We start from the raw sequence: 24,355 nt of genomic DNA, 5'->3' as shown, positions 1-24,355 counted from the left end.
TGTGGGGAGCTTTCTTGACCAGGACCTTAAGAGAGCACTAATAAGCTCTTAGTCTGAAAACTAAAGGTGTTCTTTAGTGCCTTTGGATGCAGCTGTTGGGCAGAGCTGTGCTGTGTAAGAACAGTGAAGCCAAACTGTGTTAAACAGTTCAGTGTTTGACCCTTCTTTAAATTATTTTACCTTTGTTTCTGTCTCCTCCTTGATTGTTTCCATTCCATATGAAATTTTCTCTTTGTGCTTGTGGCTACAAGTAGAGAATTTTTAGGAATATTTTAGTTTTATGTCTAACAGGACTTCTGAAGTATTATTTAGAACTTTTAAATGTGAATGATGTTTATTTGCCTTAATATTAATGATGTGATCATCATATTATCTAAGGTGACCATGTTTTTTTTTTTTTTTTTTTTTTTTTTTTGCATTTTTTATTGCAGCCACTGGAACTGCTCTGGCACTCATTAGACGAATGGCTAGTTCTTATAGCCACAGAGCTGATGAAAAACAAAAGGGACTCTGCCAACATTACTTCTATTTTGCTGAAGCAAAAAGGACCAGATCACCAGGATGCTACTCCTACGCCTTCCTTTGCTGCTGCAGGAACAGAGAGCAGAAAAGAGCTGTCTGCTGACACAGGGGACTCAAATACATATGAAGTTGCGGGGAAGCAGGAAGCTTATGCTGATGGCCAGGATGTTATCTCCATGACAGCAAACAGGCTAAGTGCTGTCATTCAAGCATTTTATATGTGCTGCTCCTGTCAGATGCCTCAGGGGTAAGGAGGATACTTTTCATTAACTGAGTTATTACATTTTCAAAATCATATATGCTTTCTTGGAAGAGTGTTGGTGCTGACCAGATGATATTAGTGGCAGTCAAGGGCATACTTCCTGATGCTTTCATTAGTTCAATTATTTGATTTTTTTTTTTTTTCCTGCTTTAATGATGCATTTAATGGCACAGCAAATTTTACTTAATGCTTTTGGTAACTTTATCAGAGTGGGTTTCATATTGACTGTCTCTTTTTAATCATGTGGGATACATGCAGGCAATGTAGTTTTGATCTCTTGAAATTTAGCTGTTTCTGCTGTTGGTTCTTAGTGTGAAAATATCCTTAAGTTTAATGTGATTATCCTGCAACAACTATAATTGATCTCAGAAGAAATGCAGACTGTGTATGAAAATGACAGCTGAGGCAGAAGTTTTCAAAAGAAGCCTTTTATCTCAAAATAACACTCACTTGGAATTCTGCCCCAGGTTAGCAAGTATTACTTTGTGTGGAACAGACGTGACATAACTTATGTAAATTAGATACCATCAGTATCTGGTTTAAAACAAAGTGTGTCCTCTGTAGTTGAGTTCTTAGTCTGTCCAGGCTTGCTTATATCTGTCAAGTAAACTTGCAAGGAAAAAATCCTTTGACTCTCCTGAGTGGAGAGTTAAGAAAGTACAGAGATTTGATCCAGGTCCCTGAGAAGTCTTGAAGTGAGGTTCTTTCTAAACTGGAGCATAGGAAGTTCTGCACCAATATGCAAGGGAACTTCTTTACAGTAAGGGTGTCAGAGCACTGGAACAGGCTGTCAAGGGAGGTTGTGGATTCTCCTTCTCTGGAGATATTTGAGACCCACCTGGATGCCTACCTGTGCAGCCTGCTGTAGGGGGGCTGCTTTGCAAGGGGGCTGGACCAATGATCTCTGAAGGTTCTTTCCAGTCCTTGTGATTCTGTGATAGCTCCTGATTATTCCCTGCTACTGCAAGGATTTTCCTTTCTCTAAATGTAGTGGATCAAAAACTTCCAAGTCAGCCAGTACTTTTTGTCTGGTGTCTGCCCTCTGGGCATTCTGGAAGATGCTCTGAGGATCAACACTTTCAACAAATGCTTTGTACTCTACCTTTTAATTTTACTTAAGAAACTGCTTATAAGCTATTCCCATTAAAATCTCCATTAAAACTTGCTAAGATGCAGATGTAATAAAGTCTATTTATGACAGCCAAATGAAGAGTAGAAATACTTCCAGAAATAAGTGTATCTTTTTCCCCTTTGATTTATGCCTATAGCAATATTAAATTTGAGGCTGTCTGTATCCTGCTGAGTTGCCTGTGGACCTTGCCCAGTGGTTCTGTTCTTCCACATGTTTTATGCTGGGATTGGGGAATAACCTTGTGGATACTGTGTAGAATTGAGAGCTGTCATAGAAGCTAGGAGAATCAGAACTGTTTCAGTGATTTATTGGTAACTTGAAGAACTTGGGATGCAGAAAAATAAGGCAGTTTATGCCTGAATTCTGCTTTTTTTTTTTTTTTTTTTTTTTTAAGAATTTCTCAGATCTACGTAGATAAATGTAAAAATGTGATATTTATTCTACTTTACTAAAATTTTCATGGCAATGGGAATAAATGGTATGTCAATTTTGCTTGCTGATTCCAACAAATGACGTTTTCAGACAGAAAATAATTTTAAATGGCTCTGATTTTAGATTTGAGTGTCTTTTATGTTTAATGAAGGAGAGTAAACAGAGCTTATAGTTTTCCATTGTTTTTAATGCTCATACGATAAAAGATGGCATTTCATGCTTTAATGGAAAATTATCTAGTAATGAATTACTGAGTGGAAACAGGGTTAGCACTTGAGCTCTGAAAACATTTGAAGCATTAAGGTTATTTTCATTTGCTCATCACGATTACTTTTCTTCTGTGAATGCTCTTATTGAATCTAGCTGTTCTTTGTCAAAATACTGAAATACAATGTGACAAGTTTTCAGCATCAAAACTGAAGAGTTGAGAGAGTTTTTGTAAGTTACATCTCAATGTGTAAATTGCCATAGAATCTGTGAAGAAAAGACTGTCTTATAGTTGTTCAATAGTCTCAGACCATATCTCAGGCCCAAAATAGTGTTTTTAAAATGTTCATACTTAGCATGGAAGATTTTGTTCACTAGTTTAAATTCTGTAAGAATAAGGGAAAGAATATGGTGAAATTTAGTGAAATTTTAATGAAATTTAGTGAGGGAAGGAAAATAGCTCAGTTTACATAAAAGAGCTGCTCATTTTTATATAAAATTGATGTTGGGGGTGTTGTTATATTCAGACTTTTATTGCTGGAAATCTGTAGTTTTTGACTTGATTGTGGTAGTTAATTTTCTTAAGAAACCGGAGTTCTAGTAATTTTTCAGAGATCTTTTAGGATTATTGTCCTTTTTGAAAGCACTGTTTTTCAGTGCCTTTCTCAGATACTGCCTGTGTTAAGATGATTTTATCCTCAATTGCAAATATTGCTCTTGTAGAAACTAAAGGACTCAGTAAGTAGTTCTCTTTTCTTGAGAAGCGCGCGACACAGACATAAACAAATTTGCACCCACATAAATCCCATGTAAATTCCTCCCACGTTCTCTGAACATATGCAGGAGAAAAAATAAAATTCCATGCTAATGTAGAAGATGATTGCATGGCAAGTAATTTGGTCTCTTCAAGAACCTATTAAGTTTCACCTTCTCCCCTGTAATTAACGAGTTCATTGTTTGTAGTATTATTTCTTCCTTATTCTTTTCCTCACTTTGTACAGTTTATGAAGTGTGTTCTGGGACTTGTAGCTAATGAACAGGCATATGGAACAATGTACATTTATGGTGTATATAATAATAGTCTTTTTGTACATGCGTTTTCATTGCACTGAAAGTTGGGAGAATTCAACAGAGAAATGTGCATCTTCATATTCTTGAATGCTGCTGAGTGTTTTGTTCAATGATTGAGTAGTTAGGAACCAACAGTTTTTATTTGTGTAACATTGTATTAAGAAACAGAATGCAGTAACATACATAATTCAAATTCTTTTCTGTTTCCTTAAATAATTTTGTTAATATCTTATGATTTTCTTTGAACAGGATGACGTCACCTCGTTTTATAGAATTTGTTTGTAAACACGATGATGTCCTTAAGTGTTTTGTTAACCGGTAAGTTTCGAGGAAAGTGCAGTTCCTAATTTGTTTGTTTATTTTTATGTCCAATATGGTCCAACCTCATATACTTTTTCTTCTTAAAGAATTGTGTTTTGAGGTTATTGTTTTGACATATGCAGCATGCACACTCTTGGTCTTTTCAAACACGCTTTAGTCCTTCCAAATATGAGAGAATGAATGTTAATTATTCAGAGTTCAGGCTTAGATGAATTCTTCTGCATTTGTAAACAAACCTGTAAGATTTGGTGAGATTTTGTGAACAAAATATTTTTCGCAGAGCAACAGTAGTTTTTTTAACAGGCTATTGCCTCCTCTGTTTTTCCAATCCTACTCTTCTGAGGTGAATGCCAACTTTCATGCTTATTCAAATGTGTTGTATGTAGTGACTTCTGGACACTATCTTAGTGCATTTGGTTGCTCTCAGTGTTTGTCAGGCAGTGCCCAGCTCATAAGTATGTCTTCTATTTGTATAAAGGATGAGGTAGCTTAAGTCATTTGGAAACAAGCAGTAATGAAAATGTTACAAAAAAGAAAGGTCTGTTGGAACTGTTCTATAGGAGTAATTGCCCTGGCTCTTTGAGTAGCCTTAATGTGACATGAAGTTTTATTAGATCTCTGACTAGTAGACTTCTAACTCAAAGTATTTTTTCTTTCAGGAATCCCAAAATCATTTTTGATCACTTTCATTTCCTTCTTGAGTGTCCTGAACTAATGTCCAGATTTATGCACATCATAAAAGCTCAGGTAAACACCAAGAGATGTTTTGCTACAATTTCTATGAGTATAAGAGAGTTGGTTTTTTTTTGCTTGTTTGTTTTTAAAACCCACTGGGAGGGGATAGAAGAATTATGTCCTCCAGTGCTTCTGAATGTGAGATACTCTAAGTTAAACAGAAAAAAAACAGAGGGTGAATACACCATTATTACACACATTATTAGTTGATTTTTTGCCATAGTTACTTAGTGGGAGCTCCTTCAGTGAAACATTGTTTCCTCCTGTTTGATTACTTGTGGGTGAGTGTGGTGTGTTGTTTTTTTTTTTTTCCTGCCAAGTAGGAGCCTGATGTCTTGTATAACCTAAACACATTTAATGGTTTTATGTGGGATGTGAATTCTAGACTAAAAAGCTAGTCTTCAGAAGGCTATTTGCAGCTAAGTGGAAAAAATAGCAGGCAAACTTCATTATGAAGGTCTGATTTATGCAATGCTTGCCCATTTTGACATTGTTGCCCTTTCTTCATCCCAAAATAATTCCTACCTTATTAAGATAGTACTGAGTAACTCAGCGCATCTCAAAATGAATCTGTAGTGTGCATAATCATTTTCACAGAATTGCACAACAGTTGAAATTTGACAGAACCTCTGGGTCCATCTGTCCAAAGCCCAGCTCAAGCAGGGACTCCCAAAGCAGGGTGCCCAGACTCATTTTGAAGGAAAATCCACAACCTCCCTGGCAACCTATGCCAGTGCTCCATCACCTTCACAGTAAAGAAGTGCTGCCTGATGTTAGATGGAGCGGTGTTTCCTCACCATGCTTGTGAAGAAGGAATTATCTAGTTGAATGCATCCATGTAATGTTGTTTACCTTTTGTTTTGTAGCCATTTAAAGATCGTTGCGAATGGTTCTATGAACATCTGCATTCAGGGCAACCAGATTCAGACATGGTGCACAGACCTGTCAATGAAAATGACATCCTTCTGGTTCACAGAGGTATTATTTTAAACAGAATTGGATGTCTCTGAAGTAAAATGAATTGATGCTTAAAATTAATCGATGCTTTATATTCAGATTCTATTTTTAGGAGTAGCTGTGAAGTTGTCTCTAAAGCAAATTGTGCAAAACTAAAGCAAGGGATTGCTGTGCGATTTCATGGAGAAGAAGGCATGGTGGGTAAAATTGCTTGGTTTTCCTTTATGCTTTATATAGAAAAACTAATCCTGTCTTTCATGAATAATGTTTGAATGAAATCCAAAATTTAAAATAACTTTTGTGCTTTTAAGAAATAGGTAGTTACCTACCTTAACTGGCAGTAAAACCTCTAGGTACTAATATGTTTTATTCTTTTGACATGCAGGGACAGGGTGTGGTGCGTGAGTGGTTTGATATCTTATCCAGTGAAATAGTTAACCCAGATTATGCCTTATTTACCCAGTCAGCTGATGGTATGTCTCTGCTTTTTTTTGTTGTTGTTGTTGTTGCCTAATTTTAGGGTAATGTAAACATTTTTATTATCTGAAATTCACTTAATTGATTGCAGATTGTAAGATTGTTACTAAAAATGAAACTGACAATTATATTTGTATGTAGAGAAGTGATTTGTTCAACATGTATTTTTAAAACTACAAGTGAATTCTTTTTAATGTGAAACTTCCTTAAATTTTTTTGTCTTTTGTAACAGGAGAATGAATTGTTGGTTTAAATGAATATATGCTATTTAACGTTTCCATTCTATTTCTATCTGGTATTAGTGGAACATAATGCTTTGACAGCAGTATAGAAAGTGTTTGCCTTTCTTCTGCGGCTTTAAGGAAGCTGTAGAGATAAGATATTGTGTCCAGGTCTGGAGCCCCCAGTACAAGAAAGACAGAGAGCTATTGGAGAGGGTCCAGAAGAGAGCCACAAAGATGATCAGGGGACTGGAGCAGCTCCGCTATGAAGATAGGCTGAGGGAGCTGGGCTTGTTCAGCCTGGAGAAAAGAAGGCTGCGGGGTGACCTCATTGCAGCCTTTCAGTACCTAAAGGGAGCCTACAAACAGGAGGGGGATCAACTCTTTAAAAGGGTTGATAACTGCAGGACAAGGGGAAATGGTTTTAAGTTGAGGGAGTGGAGATTTAGGTTGGATGTCAGGGGGAAGTTCTTACAGAGAGTGGTGAGGTGCTGGAACAGGCTGCCCAGAGAGGCTGTGGTTGCCCTGCTGCTGGAGTGTTCAAGGGCAGATTGGATGGGGCCCTGGGCAGCCTGGTTTAGCATTAAACGTGGAGGTTGGTAGCCCTGCATGTGGCAGGGGGGTTGGAGATTCATGATCCTTGGGGTCCCTTCCAACCCTGACCATTCTGTGATTCTGTGATATTCATTCATTTCTCTTTAGAAAACCACAAAGTCAAGCAGTTCACTTTTGTGGTAAAATGATCTGTTGGTCTCCATGGGCCTACCTTGTATTTGACTTTTTGTCTTTTAGGTACTTCATACACAGCAAATCTTTATCAATGAAAGATTTCATACCAGCAGCAGTAATAAATGTTTTGCCCTCTGGCTTAAAAAGTCTTAGGGAGTGACAAGGATATCAGTCAACAGCAGAAGCATAGATCAGTTTCTGAAAGTGAAAAGGACAAGTGCAGGGATGTCTGTGTGAGATGGTCTCTTCCAAGAGGACCAAGACTGGATGGTCTGCTGTCTGTATGTGGCTGGATCCAGACAAAAGGAAATGAATGTATTCTGATCTTTCCTGTGAGCTAGTTCACAAGTTTATAGAAGCATGGCCCATGAGAGTGAGCAAAGGTGCAGGTAGAAATGGAAGATCAAGTTCAGCAGATCATGCTTACCCTTTTGTTGATGATAATTATTTCAGGGTGTTGTCTTGGAGAGTGGTTATGCAGTATCATTGTAGTAATATGATGTCATTACACTGTAATATATTTTTCTTCTGTCTTTCTGACATGAACAGAAAAAAAACCAAACAAAACCAGCCATCCAGAACTCCGAAATAAAACTTTGTTTTCAAATAGCGTGTTTTGACAAACATGAACTTCACTTAAAGTAGACATATAGATAAAGAAATCCTATTATGTTCTTATTTTATAGGAACGACCTTTCAGCCAAACAGCAACTCTTCTGTAAACCCAGATCATTTGAACTACTTCCGCTTTGCAGGCCAGATCCTGGGATTAGCTCTCAATCACAGGCAGCTGGTGAACATTTACTTCACAAGATCATTCTACAAGCATATTCTTGGTATGGCTTTATTAAAATCCTATTTATTACTCACAACAATTGTCTGAGCAGTAAATTTTCTCCTTTTTACTTTTGTATGTGTGTTGAAAGTGCAAAGAATCTTGCTAATCTTTTGAGTATATCAAAATACAGCATAATATGACAGTGATTACTGTTTCGTACCGAGTCTCTCTTATGAACTGCCACATCACACAGAACGTCCTTTCTTCTGAAGTGCTATTCCTTAGTTGTCTTTGGAGGTGTAAGATAGCTTGTTGTTTTACTTTTCCTCAAGAACATGGATAAAAAAGTTTTACTTTTCCTCAAGAACCACACCTACCTTTAAGCCCTATCAAGATGTTCAAGGGATTGTTTAGGTCTCATTCTGATTTTCTACAATCAGCTTGTTTATCTGCAGTCTTTTTGTGATGATTGCTGAATCTGGAATAGATTGTCTCTTAACTTCAGATTTGCTGTTTCTTTTTCCTAAAAGAGTTTGGGGGGAACTGTTGCACTCTGATGATGCAGCTGTCTTTCTCAAGATCATCTTGCATGGGAATAGAGTTAACTTTTACTTCTCTCTCTTAGATCTGCTTTATGCTGTGTGACTGTGTACTAGGTAAGAAGTGAAGGCACCAGTCTGAAGCAGCATCAAATTGGCAATGATCCATTAGACTTCCATAGTAATTGTTCCTTCACATGATAAGAGGGTTCTGAAATAGACATTGCTTTGTATGGTACAATTTGACTCTGACTTAAGGATTGGCCTCTCAGCAAGATATTCCTCTGTATGAGGAGAAGAATGACGCTTACAGGATAATCTCCATGTGTTGTATTCAGTAACGGGAATCATTTTAATGCTGTTTGCTCATATGCTTTAAGAATAGTCAGGTGTTGATCTTGTGACCTCTGTTGGAGATGACTACTGATTAATTTGGTTCTTTTCTAGTTTGAATTGAATTGTAATTATGTACTAGGTTTGCTGGTTTCTAAATTGACAGGATGACCTGGTGGTTTGTTTCTTCTTTCCTTTCTCCCTCTATTTTGCAATAGTATCCCATTCTTGTAGTCTGAATTTAAAGATGTCTGCCACTTCTGAAATATAAGTTTGTCTCAGGTTACCAGATTTGTTCTTTTGCTTCTTACTCTTGCTGCAGGATATTTTTCCAGAGGTGAGAAATTAGCACAGTATGTAAATCAGCTGTTGGCAGCATCTCTTCTAACAAAGCATCTCTCTATTTGAAAACTGAACAGCAGCGCATAGCCTCTGTAAGCCTCTGTAAGATCTTGTCAGTACCTCTTAATAAGGTCTTACCATCCTGTTGAGCTGACACCCTGTAACTCCTCAGAGGTTTGAAGCTTAAGTTCAAAAGGTTCACAGGTTTTTGTCACTCTTGTTACTTTCTGAACACAGTAAAACGGAAAAATTATCTCTGTTTCCCAAAGTAATTGTTTTTCCTACATTATTGTGGCTTATTCAAAACAGATTCCTAAGGCAACTTCCCTCAGCTTTGTGAGTCTCCTCTCATTTCAGGAACCTGAGATGCACACCAGCAGATACTTCTGAGGGCTTTTTAAAATTTATTTTATTTTTGTTTCAAGTTTAGCTATGGGTTATGTACACTGTTGTTCATGCGAAATACAAGTTTCCAGGTTACAGACATGGTAGAAGTTCCTTTCAGCTTCTTGGGGGCCATAAGCAATGGAGTATTAAATATCCTATTGAAACCTGAGACCAGTTTCAGTTTTCTGGTTTCTTACCTTGCACTAGGATCCTTCATTTTACTTGCCTCTCCCAATGATGGTACACTGTTGTGTGCCAAGAACTCCTGTATCTGAGGAATAGTGTGAACCTCTTTCAAAGGAACTCTTCTGTTTAGTCAGCAGACATGAAGTGGAAGTGCCATAAGTAGAAGCTGAAACCTGTGAAAACAAGTGAGGCCGGTTTCTTTCAGGTTCAGGTGGCCTTGTCACCTTTTTACACTGTGCTGGGATCTTTTTGCACCAGTAACTGGTAGGCAAGGAGTGATCTCCTACTCTGGTGACAACACAGTTAAAACGTGTTAAATTTCTGGAAGAGAAGATACATTCTCTTTTGCTGTTATCCAGTTATTTTGTAGTTTTTCTAAAGAGACAGTTTTCTGTTTGGAAAAGAAAACTTCCAGCTCCAGCCTACAAAGCCTCAAGCACTATTCAGACTGTTCAGTGAAATACTGTATAGAGATTTTTTGTATTTACATGTTTGTACAAGCTGTTAACCTTTTAATTGTCATATTGTCTGGGGTGCTGCTCCTGCAATCCATAGCATGTTAAAACCTCTACTAACAGAACTAAAAATGCACAAGACGACTGTGAAGAAAAAGACATACTTCCCAGTAATTAGTTTTCCTCTCTAAAGCCATTAACACTTATACCCTCTTCCTCTTTTCCAAGTATTTATTTTGACAGTTATCTAAATTATCTGTCTTCATAAAGTCACTCAGGTTTGCTTTCTTGTGCAGTGAAGAGGTAGTTTTTCTGTGCAAACTCAGTCACCTTGTTCTTGACATGTTTGCTCAAACTTGTTCTCAAGTGCCATGTCTGTGAAGGGGATAATAAATAAGAAGTTTCCATACTTGGCTGGAATCCAAACTTCTGGCACCTCTGTGTGTCTCAGTGCTTCTGAGTGACCTGAAGTTCAGTTTGAAAATGTGAAATTTCTATAAATCATTTTTTTCAACTGAGTAGTAGAACTCATAACAAAAGATGAAAAAGAAAACTGAAGAGTGAGGGAATTTTCCAAAATGCAGACAAGCATTTACGTTTTTCCAGCTATAAATCTTTTTCTGGGGAGAAGAGATATTATACAGGAAGAAAAAAATAAATAAATTTGGGTTCCTAGAAGTTACACAAAAACTTTTTAGAAGAGCTTATTTTTTTTTTTTAATCACTTATTTAACCTTGTACATTCATTGTTAGATGCTTCTGCTGAAATCCACAAGCCATCTAAAATTGTGCAAGCTGTTGTTGCTCAAGAGGTGTGCCATTTGCTTCTCTGTGGGGGAAAAAAAAACATCCAGTGGAAACTTTAATGCTTTTGAAATGTTATAAGTACAGTTCTGCTGTAGTTTAATAATAGTGAATCCCTTTTCCCACTTTTCTGTTACTGCATTATTCTGTTTCCTCTCTAGAGGGCAATCTTATACTATATATTAAATTAGAACCCTTTTTCCCTTCTTGTGTTTATTTTATCTTTATTTTTCTTTTTAGGTATACCTGTAAATTATCAGGATGTAGCATCTATTGATCCAGAGTATGCAAAGAACTTGCAGTGGATTTTAGATAATGATATCAGTGATCTGGGTTTAGAGCTGACTTTTTCTGTTGAGACTGACGTATTTGGAGCAATGGAAGAAGTGCCATTAAAGCCTGGGGGTGCAAGTATACTTGTTACACAGGAAAACAAGGTGAGTGTACAGATTTATTCAGGGGCTGGCAATACAAGAAAAAATGATTGTACTCTTTTTCTGAAAACCTCATTTTTTTTTGAAGACAGTCTACAAAATAAAAACTTTCTGGCTCCTTTCTTTTTCTAGCTTGATGTGTTACTGAAGTAGTACTATTAAATGTATCTATTAAGTGTTCAGCATTGTTCTTCTTTCTCTCAGAACTTCTGGAAGAAAAATGCAGTATTTATTTTAAATGTTACAGACATTGATACTGTTGAGTCATGACTGAATACCAGGAGGGTAGAACAGTAGCAATTGATAAAAAGTAAAATTGTAGCAGGGCAGTCCTAGATTGCCAGTAGTATACAGTACAATTGGTAACATAAAAAGCTGCAGGAAGCTTTTCAGCCATTTCCAGTTCACTCACTATGTAGTTGTATCAGTAGGTGTAGTTTACTTTGTGTATGCAGTATTCATTCGGTTTCGCTGCTAGCACAGATAGCTGTTGTAATAGTAAAGACCACTTGGTGTCAGCATTTGCTCTCACAAAATTTTAGTTCCTCTTGGCGCAGTTGGCACCAAATTCTTGTATGCTTAATCCTCATTTTCATTAAGGCAGAGTGCCATTGCAATAACTGGGATATGTGTTATTAGCCAGATTCTGCCTGTTTCCTGCAATACAGTCTTTCATGAAAGAATACGGATGATAAAACAAGTCTGATTGTGAAGTGAGTGGGTGATTAATTTCTTTATTAGCTATCAGAGAATGCAAAGATGTTGATTCTTGTTTCTAGGTGGTCTTGATTTCAGTGTATAAAACTGAAGATGAAACGAATAGCGTTCTTTTTAACAACCATTTAAAAAGTATTTGGCAGTTATCAGTTAGCATGAAATTAGAAGTTTGCCCACATGAGGATTTCCTCAGCCATTAATAGCTCACATTGTTCCATTAACTTGTGACTTGCGGCGCAGTCTGAAAAAGGTGCTTGAATGTGCACAGAACATTTGCATCCCTGCCAGCTCATCTGCCTTCCTCAGCACTGTCAGGAGGGTTTGGGCAGCTTTTATTTGAAGGGTGGAAAGAAACAGCTGTTATAGTAGCTTTAAAACTGCTATTCTTCATTGATTTTTGAATTTGAAGGCTGCAAAATATAAAGTCAATGTACATCTATAAGATGGCAATGTCTCCTGTTTATTTCTGATTTTGACATCAGTGAGCCAGGCTATTGAGAATTGTAGAACTGTGTTTTCGTGTGATTTAGTACTGTTTGAGTATTTTTTCCAGTTTCTTTAACATGGCATGATTTTTGCAGTATGTTTTAGCTTAACGGCTCTAACAGGTTAAACAAAAGAGCATGCTTTTATACAGCACCTTTTTTTTTTTTTTTTTTTTCCTGCAACAGATATCTTTTTTTTTTTTTCTGCCTTTACCTGAGGAATAAAAGATTTTTGCTTAAAAATCTTTGTATTTGCCATACCTCTGGCAGAAGGAAAACCAGCTTCTAAAAGAATTTGCTGTGTCTGCACACTAGCTGATTACCTGCTTGAAGATAACGTATATTGAAATGAAATTGAATGAATCCTTATTCCTTAAAAACCAAACCAACAAACCCTCCAAAACCCAAACAAACAAAAACAAACAAGCCCACAGACACCATCCAAACAATCTATTTTCCTCTTACAGAAAAGCAGAAAGGAAAAAAAGAAAAGTATATTATCGAGGAATAGAAGTAATAGCTGCATAGCTGTTTGTAAAAAGGTGTTTTCTTGATCAAATTCTCTTTTTACCTCAATTGTATAATAGGTGAATGGTTGTGGGATCGTACGATGTAAATGTACCAGTCTTGCAATTGGACAGTCTGCATAGTTCCGACTAAAGTTTCTGTTACAGTAGCGGTTCAACTTCCTTTTATGATGATAATGGAGAGACATCAAAGGGAGAGATCTTGCTTTTTCCCATTTCCTTGCTGTGCAGTTTTCTTTATTCTTTGCTGTGTATTTTCTTATAGATTTCTGCTTTTAGGAAAAACGAGAGACAAAGTTTGACCATATGCTGTTTCAAAAAGTAGTCCAAATTTTCTCTAAGCCGTATTTGAGACATGTCTGTCTGTGACCTGGCCGTGCTGTCTGGCAATAGGAAACCACACAAATTTTTCAAACAGCTTTAGAATGTGGCTTCCCCCTAAACCTGTACATCATAATGGATGTTGATCCTTGTCTCACCCTGGTGCATGGGGTTGTGAAATCACAAAAGTACTATCTTTGCTTGCTTTACCACAAAGGAAAATGCAGTACAAGCCCGTACTCCAGCTTAGACTTCTCCATTAGGTTTGTGATGAGCAACACACTGAATGAAGAATGTGTTAGTTGCACCTTTTATGCACTATGTAGGACTGCATACAAAATTATGAAGATATATATATTTTGTAATGTGCTCCTGAGGCTTTGGAGAGGGCATAAAATGCAAATGAAGTGAACAGAGGCAAAAACAGATTGACCATTTTTTGCTGGCACACATTATGTAAATGTAGTGGTCTCAGAGTGCACCAGTTCTTGTAGTCAATATGCTACGCTGTTCCAGGCTGTTTAAAGATTTCTTGTTATACCTAAAGCAAAGTAACTATTTTCTTTCATAATGGATGTGTTTAATGTAAATATGTTTTAATACAGAAAATGAGCACTTATGTACATCATATTCATTCTAATGGATTTTTTAAAATAGGATTGTGAAATTTTCTCTCTACTTCCCTGTTTTCTGAATAGCCTAACAAGTAACAGACTTAAGAACAAATATTTTTGCACGTGGAAGAACAATGTTAACATTACTTCTAATCCTGTTACTGCTAAAGTTTCTTATTTCTACCCAGAGCTCATGAACGTAGTTGCAGAGGCTGACTCTACTGCAGTTAATCTCCTTTGGCTACTCATCTAATTCATTAGAAAAAAGAGATGTCTTCAGTTTCACTGATACTAAAAACAACCTAGGGAGATTACTAGATTGAAACTAGATTTTTGTTAACAGCTCTGCAGCTGAAGACATGCTTAGGTATGTCTTTAGATCTCTTTACAAATTAATTGTCCTTTCCCCCTGTTACAATGGTAGCAATGCATTTAAGAATATCTTCTGTCTGTGATGCAAGTAACTAAAGGATGTACTTCTGTGCTCACAAGGAACTGCTTTTGAAAAAATACTTTGTTTCACGCTTCATTTTGTTTGGCTTTCTTTTCTTTTTTAAGAGAAGGAGAGACAGATTACTTAATTGTTTTTGTGCAGGTTCAAAACCTCAATGTTACATTAATGATTTTTTTTTTTAAATTAAAAATCTGCGTTGCTTTTTTGTAAGGTTGTTGTCTTGAAGCAAGGTGATGGTTGAGATGGTTAAATTGGGAGGTATGTTTTATGATTTCCTTCCTAGAAATCACAATTAGGAAATAAAAGCATTACTTTGAAACCATATACTTAAAAAAAAAAAAAAAAAATCCAGAAATAGGTTTCTATTTGAGGACAAATTTTCTGTTCTTGAATACTTTATTAGACTTGCACTGTTTTGTCAGGTTAAATGAGAGGTGTTTGCACAGCTTTAATGCAGGCGCTCTTAAATCTGTCTCTTTCTTAAAAACCTTCCTTTAGTTGCCTGCTAGGCTTTTGTGTTTTCAACAAAAGCAGAGTTCTGGAGAATTCCTTTTCTAAAGGAAATCTTTTAAAGCGGACAGAGCCCTCAAATCTCTAAAGCATGCAAAATATTGCATTGTCTGTTTGTGTATTATGGTATAAATACTGTTGTTTTTCGTCCCTCTAAAAATTGAGGTGGCTTTTGAGACTTTAGTTAAAAAACGTTATTAATACAGCAAAGTTTGCAGGGATTAGACTCTCAGAGGCTCAAGCAAAGCAAGCAAGCTTTTTTGACTAGCAAATACTGCTTCAGGATGTTACCTTTTTTTCTGAGTTATGTCACTTGGCTTAACTGTGCAACAGCATGCATCAGAGGTGGCTGTATTAGATGCAAACATAACAAAACAATTTTATTCACGTATGTGATCTTGATCTAGGTCCATCTTGACTGGCTTCTGCTATGATTTGAACTGTTGTGTTGGGTGTTGTCTTTGGAAGGAAGGAAGGAGTAAAACAAAGAACTTTGGACTCTAAAGGATCATCTGAGTTATCTTGTTGCTTAACTTTGTGGAAAGTGCATAGGTGACTCAGTGCCTCAAGAGGAGATGAAATTTGTAATATTTGGAGGACTGCATTTGTGTATGCATTATTAGTATGTATTTTTGCTATTGTATGTCTTAACATCATTTTCTTTTTTTCAGGCTGAGTATGTCCAGCTTGTCACTGAACTTAGAATGACAAGAGCCATTCAACCTCAGATAAATGCCTTTTTACAAGGCTTCCATATGTTCATTCCACCATCTTTGATTCAGCTTTTTGATGAATATGAACTGGTAAGCAGAAATGCCTGTACTGTTGGTCAGAGACTTTGTACAGCACCACCCTTCCTTGGTAATGGTGTAGAAGCAAAGCCCAGAGAATACATACTTTGTATCTTTCATTTCAGTCCTTTCATTTGCACCTATCAATGAAGGCCTCAGTATGAGTATTCCTGCTTAGTGTCACAGGAAAATGCTGGTGATAAATGCTTTAAACTGTACCTTGAGAACTGTTGTCCAGGTGTGTGTGTGTATATTTTTTTTTAATTTTTTTTTTCTCTGGAGGACAGAATTGGAGGACAGAATTTCTTCAGAAAATCATGAGATGCTGTGTACTGTCTTCACTTTTTTTGTTTGTTTCAGAATCAAATTGGAATAAGTTTTTTAGGGTAGTTTGTTATTCTGCAACTAAGGCATCTCAAGTTTTGTTTCAAGTCATGGTAAAACTTGGAGCTTTTATTTTTAGGTTCCTTCATTATAATTTCCATCTCTTGTTGTAGTGTGCTTAAATTAGAGAGATCATGTACAGTTGGCTGATTACAAGAATCTTTTGATAGTAAAACTTAGTAGTAACACAAGATTCTGTAAGGGTGAAACTAAGCAGAAAAAGAACTGTAATCTTTTTTTGAATTATTACTTAAAAGCATTACCTTTTCAAATAGCACAAACATTTGAAATTAGTGGGTAGTCAAGACTAACAAAAAGCTGTGTGCTTCTTTTGAAGGAGCTTTTGTTGTCTGGTATGCCAGAAATTGATGTGAATGATTGGTTAAAAAATACAGAGTATACCAGTGGCTATGAGAGAGGAGACCAAGTAATCCAGGTAAAATTTTTTTTTTTGAATAATAATGATTGTTGCATTTTAATCCACAAGAAAGATGTTTTTTCTGTTTCTGTGTGTGTGTGTTTTCGTGGAAGCTTATTTTGGTTAAAATTTGTGGAGCTTTTTTATACTGTGTTCCTATATTAAGTGACTTAGTTATGTATAAATTTGATGTGAAAATTGCTGTAAGTTAAGATACAGACAATTTATTGTTTTACCATGATCTTCTCAAATACTGTAAGTATTTGATGGGAAATACAAACTAACTTATTTCTTCTTTAGTGGTTCTGGGATGTTGTGGAAGAACTAACTCAGGAAGAGAGAGTGCTACTATTACAGTTTGTTACTGGCAGGTGAGAAACTCTAACAAGAAATATGTTGTTTGGATACTCTTGAAATAAGTCAACAGACTTCAGATTATATACCTAGAAACTGCTGTGAATATTTTGGTGTTCAGTGTGTTTATCAAAATAGACAAAATGTGCGTTAGTACTTCTGATACTTGTATTGCCGGTTAAATGGATAATTACTCATTTATTATACTTGACTACTTTGCAGGAGGCCTCACAGAATCATACAATTGCTCAGGTTGGAAAACACCTTAAAGATCATGTCCAACCACAGCCTAACTATACCACTGTAATAACCCTCTGCTAAATCATGTCCCTGAGCACCACGTCCAAATGATTTTTAAACACATCCAGGGATGGTGACTCAACCATATCCGTGGAGAGCCTATTCCAGTGCTTAACAACCCTTTCTGTAAAAAAGTGTTTCCTGATATCCAGTCTTCCCCTGCCTCAACTTCAGGCCATTTCCTCTCGTCCTGTCACCAGCAAAAAGAGACCAACCCTGCTCTCACTATAAGCACCTTTCAGATATTGGAAGAGAGCAATAAAGTCTCCCCTCAGTCTCTTCTTCCCCAAACTAAACAGCCCCAATTCCTTTAGTTGCTCCTTGTAGGGCATATTCTCCAAGGCCTTTCACAAGCCTTGTTACCCTTCTTTGGACTTCCTTCAGCAACTCAATGTCCTTTCTGTACTGAGGTGCCCAAAACTGAACACAATACTTTAGGTGAGGCCTCACCAGTGCTGAGTATAGGGGCAGGATTGCTTCCCTAGTCCTGCGCACCACACCATTCCTGATACAAGCCAGGATGCCATTGGTCTTCTTGGCCACCTGGGCACGCTGCAGGCTCATATACAGCAGACTGTCCATCAATACACCAAGGTTTCTGTCAGGTTGCTTTCCAGCCACTCCTCCTCAAGTCTGTAGGGTTGCTTGGGGTGGTTGTGACCAAAATGCAGGACCCGACACTGGGCCCCGTTACAGTTTACCTTGGCCCATCAATCCAGTCTATCCAGGTCCCTCTGTAGTGCCTTTCTCCCCTCAGGCAGATCAACACTCCCTCCCAACTTCTTGTCTTATGCAAACTTACTGAGTGTGCACTCAATCCCCTCATCAAGATCATTGATAAAGATGTTGAAGAGGAGTAGTCCCAGTACCAAGCTTCTGTATAGCTAATTTGCTGCCTCAGGCAATTTTCAAACAAGGAGGTAATGAATTTAATGACACTTCATATTTGCCTTCCTGTTGCGTATTTATGTGTCTGTTGGCTTCTCCAGTGAGTACTGCATAGAATCATTAAGTGGCTTGAGTTAGAAGGAACCTTCAAAATCATCTAGTTCCAACCCCTTTGCCATGGGAAGGAACACATGCCACTGTAAGTTTTGAATAAATATAAGTTTTACTATTAGAGACAACTAGGTATGATTTCAATCGGTGTAAACAGAACTTCTTTCTCCTAAAGCTCAGTTGGATTTGATGTTAGTACAGCATGACAAGATCAAGTGAAAGTGTAACCATAAGAAAGACTGTTTGCTTTTTTAGTATTTCTATATTCCAGTCGTTCTTCAGGAAAGCCACTTTTGCTTCCTTTTATGGTGTGAGCAATAAATTTCACTTGGATCTGGGTGTATTGCCAAGGCTGTGTATACAGATAGTTTGCAAAGTGACATATGTTGGCTGAATTTTGTAGTTACTTCTTGCTTTGTTTCTTTTTCTGAGGTAGTATAGACTCCACCATCTTTTTAACTTAGTGTTCCCTTCATACTTGAGGATCAGCAGAGCAGTTGACCTTTCCTTTGTTTATAAATTTTGTGATTAAGTGGTGGTAAAATACAAATTTAGATCATTAAACCGTGTCTTTTATAGGAAGAAATTTCACAGTCACAGACATATCATCAAATGGAACAGTCTTCAAAAATTATATTAGTTTCACTTGATTTATTATGAATTTGATTGGTTTTAGGGATCACAGGCAATTTAAGAAGATAGTTCTGTGCACACTAATCTTTATCCTCTACAGAAATGAGTCCTGTGATTCTTACTGCACATCTGCTGCCTGTCAGCTGGTGGTCTTCTATATTTTTAATGAGCTAATCCATTTCTAAATCTAGATGGCAAATAAGGATCTTTAAGATGTAGGGTCATGTTTAAAATGTTTAAAATACTGCTTAAAACATTCCCAGTGATAATGAACATACTGAATGCCACTTCACAGACATTTGGGATAATAACCTGGATTCTCGGAGATACTTTCTACTGAGTAAACAATTGTGTTTCCTGATTAATACATGCTTGAGCACTGTTCATCCAGTCGTGTCCTAGAAAGTTCTAGTTCTAGGACATAGAATATTTAGATGCCAAGCTCTGAATTGGTGTACAGGCCAGTATTTCAAGTAAAATTTTACGTTAAAGTTATATGTGATTTCAAACAATTTTTTTTTTCTAGCTGGATGCTCCACATTTTTTTTAATGAGGAATTTATTTTAAGATTCTGTGTGCGCTGGTTTGCTGTCTGTATTCTAAATTTCCATTATTTTTCCCATTTCCCTTTAGTCTCTTCTGCGTATTCACTTAATTGATTTTTTTTAAGTAGTACTATTCTTACTTTCCAGTTAAAGGCTATAAAATTAATTTTGTGAGTTGAATAACATTAATTACTTTTATGACAGTATCTTCAGTGTTTCTCTGACATCTCTAAATATTTCTGTAACCTTTCATCTTCTCTAGTCCTAAAGCTTTTTCCTCTTCCATGTAGTAAAGGTTCACTTTGGTAGTTTCAGTACTTCTAGCATTGAATTCATCAGTAATATTAATTTTGAGACTTTTTCTTTTGACAGTGCGCTTTCCATCTCACCTAATGTTTCAGTGTCTGTGTTTTGAAGGAGCACTCTGAAGAAAAAGCCTAAATATTCTTGTGCCAGATATTCATGTTGGGGACCCAAACGTTTTCTTAATAACCACCTAGTTTATAACTGTATTTGGCTACATATTTGTTAATTACCCATTGGCAAATTTTGATCAGCTTTTTAGTTAACAGTTGGAAGAAAGTGTTGAGTGCTTACTGTGATAAATGTTTACTAGTATTCTTTTGGCTGCAGAGTTTTTAGGTTATTATACTGCGGATGTCTGCTCTTCTGATTTAACTTAGAAGACTGCAGTTTCTGTTAAGTAACAAATAAGGTATATGCTATTTTAAGGGAAACTCAAAGTATTTGATAAATGTGATGGATATGATTATTCTTAAAACATAAAGTGAGTTCTTTCTATGCTGTTTTTTTTTTTTTTTAAATAGGATTATGCAAAATCTGTTAATAAAAAATAGATAGTAATATTATGATTCAGATGCAAGTTTAAACATTTCAATAGCTCTGGAGTTTCCAAAGCTATAGAACTGTATTGTTGCTTTTGCTGAAGGCTATTTGTACATGCAGTATGAAAAGTAGGATCTTGTGATCTTATTTACACATCTTTGAAAGGCTTTCTTTATAACATTGGCAGTGTTTTGTTGAGATGAAAACACATACTTGGAAGCTTAAGCCAGCTATTTTGTGCACTGAAAGATATGATTTTAATCTACTGTATGAAAAGCATTTTAATGAGTTAAATTATTAAAAAAAAAAAACAAAAAACAAACAAAAAAAACAACCCCAAAAAACAGTTAGCTAATAGTGGGCTGTTGACAAAATGAAGTCTGTATTTTATTGCTTATTTCAATGTAGAATTCTCCTGGCTCACAGAACAAAAGATCACTGCAGGGGATGCAGCACTGTGTTAGAAATGCAAGCCAAAAACATGATACAAAAGAGTGTACTGCTGTAAAATCTTTACAGCTCTTTTGAACTGTGGCTACAAACACAATTGCATTTGTACACCAGGAATGGTATGCTGCAAATAATCAGTACTTCTCTTCATGGTGAGAAGTCATCAGTACTTCTCCTCACCAATGCTGGGAATGATGTGTTGAATTTTGCTGCTGTTAATCTAGGTGATTGAATACTATACTTGTGTTGGATACCAAAGTTGGTTCTTACTGCAGGGTCTGATATAGCTCCTTAGCATCTGGCAACAGCAACTTCCCCTTTTCTGCATTTTTACCATGTAAGTTTACTTAGTGGAACCTTTGCTTCATTTTCCCTTCTTATTCTCGTTTTTTAGTCACTTTTTTTTTTTTTTTTTAAATGTATTTTCATTATCTTTAATGTGTTTTCCTCTAATCCTGAATGGTGACAATTGTTTTATATTTTATGGAAGGTTTATCTTATTTTATCAGATTCTTTCTTTGCTAGTTACAGAATCATAGAATAGATGAAGTTGGAAGGGACCTCATCCAACTGCAAAGCAGGGTCAGTTAGAACTGGATGCTCATAGTCTCATCTGGTCTCCAAGGACCCCACAGCTTCTCCGGGCAACTTGTTCCAGTGTTTGACCACCCTCAGAGTGAGAGAGGAAAACAACACAAAACCCCCCTCAGGTTTAAATGCAATTTCCCAAGCTCTACTTTATTTATTCTCCCCTTTGGAAATTCAAACACATTGATCAGATTTCTCTGAGTTTCCTTGCTGAACAACTCTCCCTCCTCACATGGCAGGTGCTCTGGTCCCTTTGTGTCACTTGGCTCATCTTGCTGCAGCACATCCTTCTCTCTTCTTCCAGAGAGCATTTCCAAGTGTTTCCCACCAGGGCTGAACACAGGCAGGATCACCTTTTGGCACTGTTCTTGATGCAGCCAAAGAGTCTGCTGTCCTTTGATATGAGAATGCATTGCTGGCTCACATTCAACTTCATTAGTTCTTATCCTTTTGTTGCACTTGTTAGACTTTTAAAAGACATTCGTAATGAGGACTGTAATAAAAACAGGTTTTACATTGTAATGCATACCAACTTCAGCTGATACAATTATCTGAACTTTACTGTATTTGTCTCTGTTAGTTTAAAATCTGGGAAGGATGCTGAAGACTTCATGTCTGTTATCTATTTACACTTTAATCCTGAAAAATATATTGAAAAGGAAGGGGAAAAAATAAATAAATAAAATGATTAGTGAGAATGCATTCCTGATGATGCTAGTGATTTTTTTTAATATTGTTTTGCCATGGATTATCACCAGGTGAGAGTGTATATGATGTGATGGTTTTATTAGTTAAGATCTGAGATATTAAATCTGAAGCACTAAATGAAAAGATATATCAAAACACTTGGGACAGTTGTTTCACAGGCAGTAACTGGAGAATAAACTTTTTAATGCTGTACTTCAAAAACTGTAAATGTAAAAAAAATGTAAATAAGGTGTGATAAATGTAATAATGTAATAAACTGAGGTAATGGTCTTATAAAAACTGGTTGAAGTGAACTTGCTTTGCAAACAGCATTCTCCTAAATATCATTCAAGGAATTTGATGTATAATGCAAGTAAATGTAAATATGTGTGAGTGTTGTAATTATAAGTATTTAGACAATGTGAATTTTGATACTGATGTGAGAAAGGGAGAAAAGTATTGGTAACTTAAGAGATATTTGCAGTGTTACTAATGTATTTTTGGCTTAACTCTTCTTACAATGATCTAATTTCTGTGAGTATTCTCAGTTCCAGAGTGCCTCACGGTGGCTTTGCCCATATCATGGGTGGGAGTGGATTGCAAAATTTCACAATTGCTGCTGTGCCATATACTGCGAATCTTTTACCAACATCTAGCACATGGTATGTCAGCTACTCATTACAACACCTGAAAAATAAAGGTTTTTTTTTTCTTATAAATGCCAGTCAAAATACCAGCATTTTGAATATTTTCATTAAAAGGCCCCAAATCCTTGATGGTTGCTGGAGTATTCTCTCGCCATCATCCAGGTGGTACTTGTATTTTTTTTTTTTTTTTGCTCATTTTTCTCCACTTCAGTCAAATGAAATCAATAAAGGAATTTAAAAGTAAAATTATTGTATTAACTACTGTGAAGAAAAAAAACCCTTTTCTGCAATATATATGAATGCTTCTCACTGGGACTGTAATGCAGAACTGGCTTCCTTTGCTCCTTGTTCACTGAATGTGACATCTTTGGAATTTTCAATTAGAAAACAAAACTTTACTCTTGCATTTCTTGCTCTGATGAGTTTTCCTTTCCTTTTTTCCTATTCTTGTTTATTTTTTTTTCCCCCTTTTCAGTATCAACATGCTCAAGTTACCTGAATACCCAAGTAAAGAAATCCTGAAGGACAGGCTTCTTGTGGCATTGCACTGTGGAAGCTATGGTTACACGATGGCATAATGAAGTCCAGAAAACTCCTCTGACTACTGATGTGAAATTCAGACTGGCAGAAGTTTTTTTGGAAGCCGTTAGTGGAATAGCAACTTGGATGCTGCAGTAAGGCTGAGTAATTCATACAGGACCATCAGGTTTCTTTCTCCATTAGATATTGTCAAAGGAACTTTGAAATTGTCACATAACTTACTTTTCTCAGTACGATGTGTTTTCATTTTTTCAAATGGCAGGTCTGTATGGAAATTGGTTTACATGCTTTTCATTATCACTTCAGTCTGAATGGGGAAGTTTGTTAGAATCTCTTTCTACTGTCTTATTTTTGATTTTCAACTAGATGGTTGAATGGCATTTGTTTATTTTGCATTCAGCTAGCATACTGGCAATGGACAGGCTTGTACTTTATGCCTTGTTGCATGTGAAAGTGCCGTTTATTTTTTTTCAGAGAACACCAGGGAAAGTTCAATTTGGATATTGTACAGTAAGACAGATCTGATGTATTTTCCATTTCTTTGCATAGTAACAGAAATAAAATTTTATAACTTTTTAGTATTTTAATGTATATAGTATGTAAAGATTAGACTTATCACTGGAAAAATATCAGATGAAATTAATAGCTAATTTGTATTAGAATTTACACTATATTCTACTAAATATTTAAAGCATTTGTGACTTTATAGTTAACTTACAGTTTAGAATTTGTAAATATTATTTAAGTTCTATATTCATTTGTTTGAATGCCTTTGCTCTTTCCTTGACATAACTGTATGTTTAAAAGTTATTATTAAATTTTAATATTTTTACCAGAATCTGAATGTGACAAGTTTGTATGGTTTTGTATATTTGGGTTTGTTTGTTTTTTTTTTTTTTTTTTTAGGACTTTGTTCATCTTGTGTATAATTTTAAATTTAAATTGTCGTGGAAGTAGCTTTTGAGAAGGCATTATTAAAGTTTATGGATAGACATTATCAAATGCACAGGGAAGGAACCTGAGCTTACTGAGAGGTTAACTGTCAAGGCTATCATAATTAGAATCTCATGTCAAAATTCATATAGAATTAGGGCATGTTACTCAAGTCATATGCAAAAATGCACACCTGAATGTTTTTCTAGTAAGTGAGGATAGATTATGTATTTTTATAGCAGTTTTAAAAAGATTTTATGGTAGGTCTACATTAGCATTTTGGTTCTG

General features: G+C 36.2%; 1 protein-coding gene across 3 annotated transcripts in view; it reads left to right on the top strand.

Annotated features, from left to right (window-relative positions):
- HACE1 (HECT domain and ankyrin repeat containing E3 ubiquitin protein ligase 1) overlaps window positions 1-23,927 on the top strand; it is a 47,945-nt gene extending 24,018 nt beyond the window's left edge. For all 3 annotated transcript variants that reach the window (XM_042891100.1, XM_042891092.1, XM_042891108.1), the window contains 13 exons: window positions 432-769; window positions 3,876-3,944; window positions 4,607-4,694; window positions 5,549-5,660; window positions 5,739-5,836; window positions 6,025-6,112; window positions 7,753-7,902; window positions 11,131-11,327; window positions 15,624-15,755; window positions 16,465-16,563; window positions 16,846-16,916; window positions 22,496-22,609; window positions 23,070-23,927. In XM_042891100.1, the coding sequence (XP_042747034.1) occupies window positions 432-769; window positions 3,876-3,944; window positions 4,607-4,694; window positions 5,549-5,660; window positions 5,739-5,836; window positions 6,025-6,112; window positions 7,753-7,902; window positions 11,131-11,327; window positions 15,624-15,755; window positions 16,465-16,563; window positions 16,846-16,916; window positions 22,496-22,609; window positions 23,070-23,172 (1,659 nt within the window). In that variant the 3' untranslated portion in view covers window positions 23,173-23,927. The remainder of the gene's footprint in view (window positions 1-431; window positions 770-3,875; window positions 3,945-4,606; window positions 4,695-5,548; window positions 5,661-5,738; window positions 5,837-6,024; window positions 6,113-7,752; window positions 7,903-11,130; window positions 11,328-15,623; window positions 15,756-16,464; window positions 16,564-16,845; window positions 16,917-22,495; window positions 22,610-23,069) is intronic.
- The last annotated feature ends 428 nt before the right edge of the window (window positions 23,928-24,355 follow it).

Source organism: Lagopus leucura, unplaced genomic scaffold (assembly GCF_019238085.1).
Source record: "Lagopus leucura isolate 7727_CA_CO unplaced genomic scaffold, USGS_WTPT01 Super-Scaffold_73, whole genome shotgun sequence".
Taxonomy (NCBI): Eukaryota; Metazoa; Chordata; class Aves; order Galliformes; family Phasianidae; genus Lagopus; species Lagopus leucura.
Note: the sequence above shows the minus strand (reverse complement) of the source record. Positions and strands in the feature narration are given on the sequence as shown.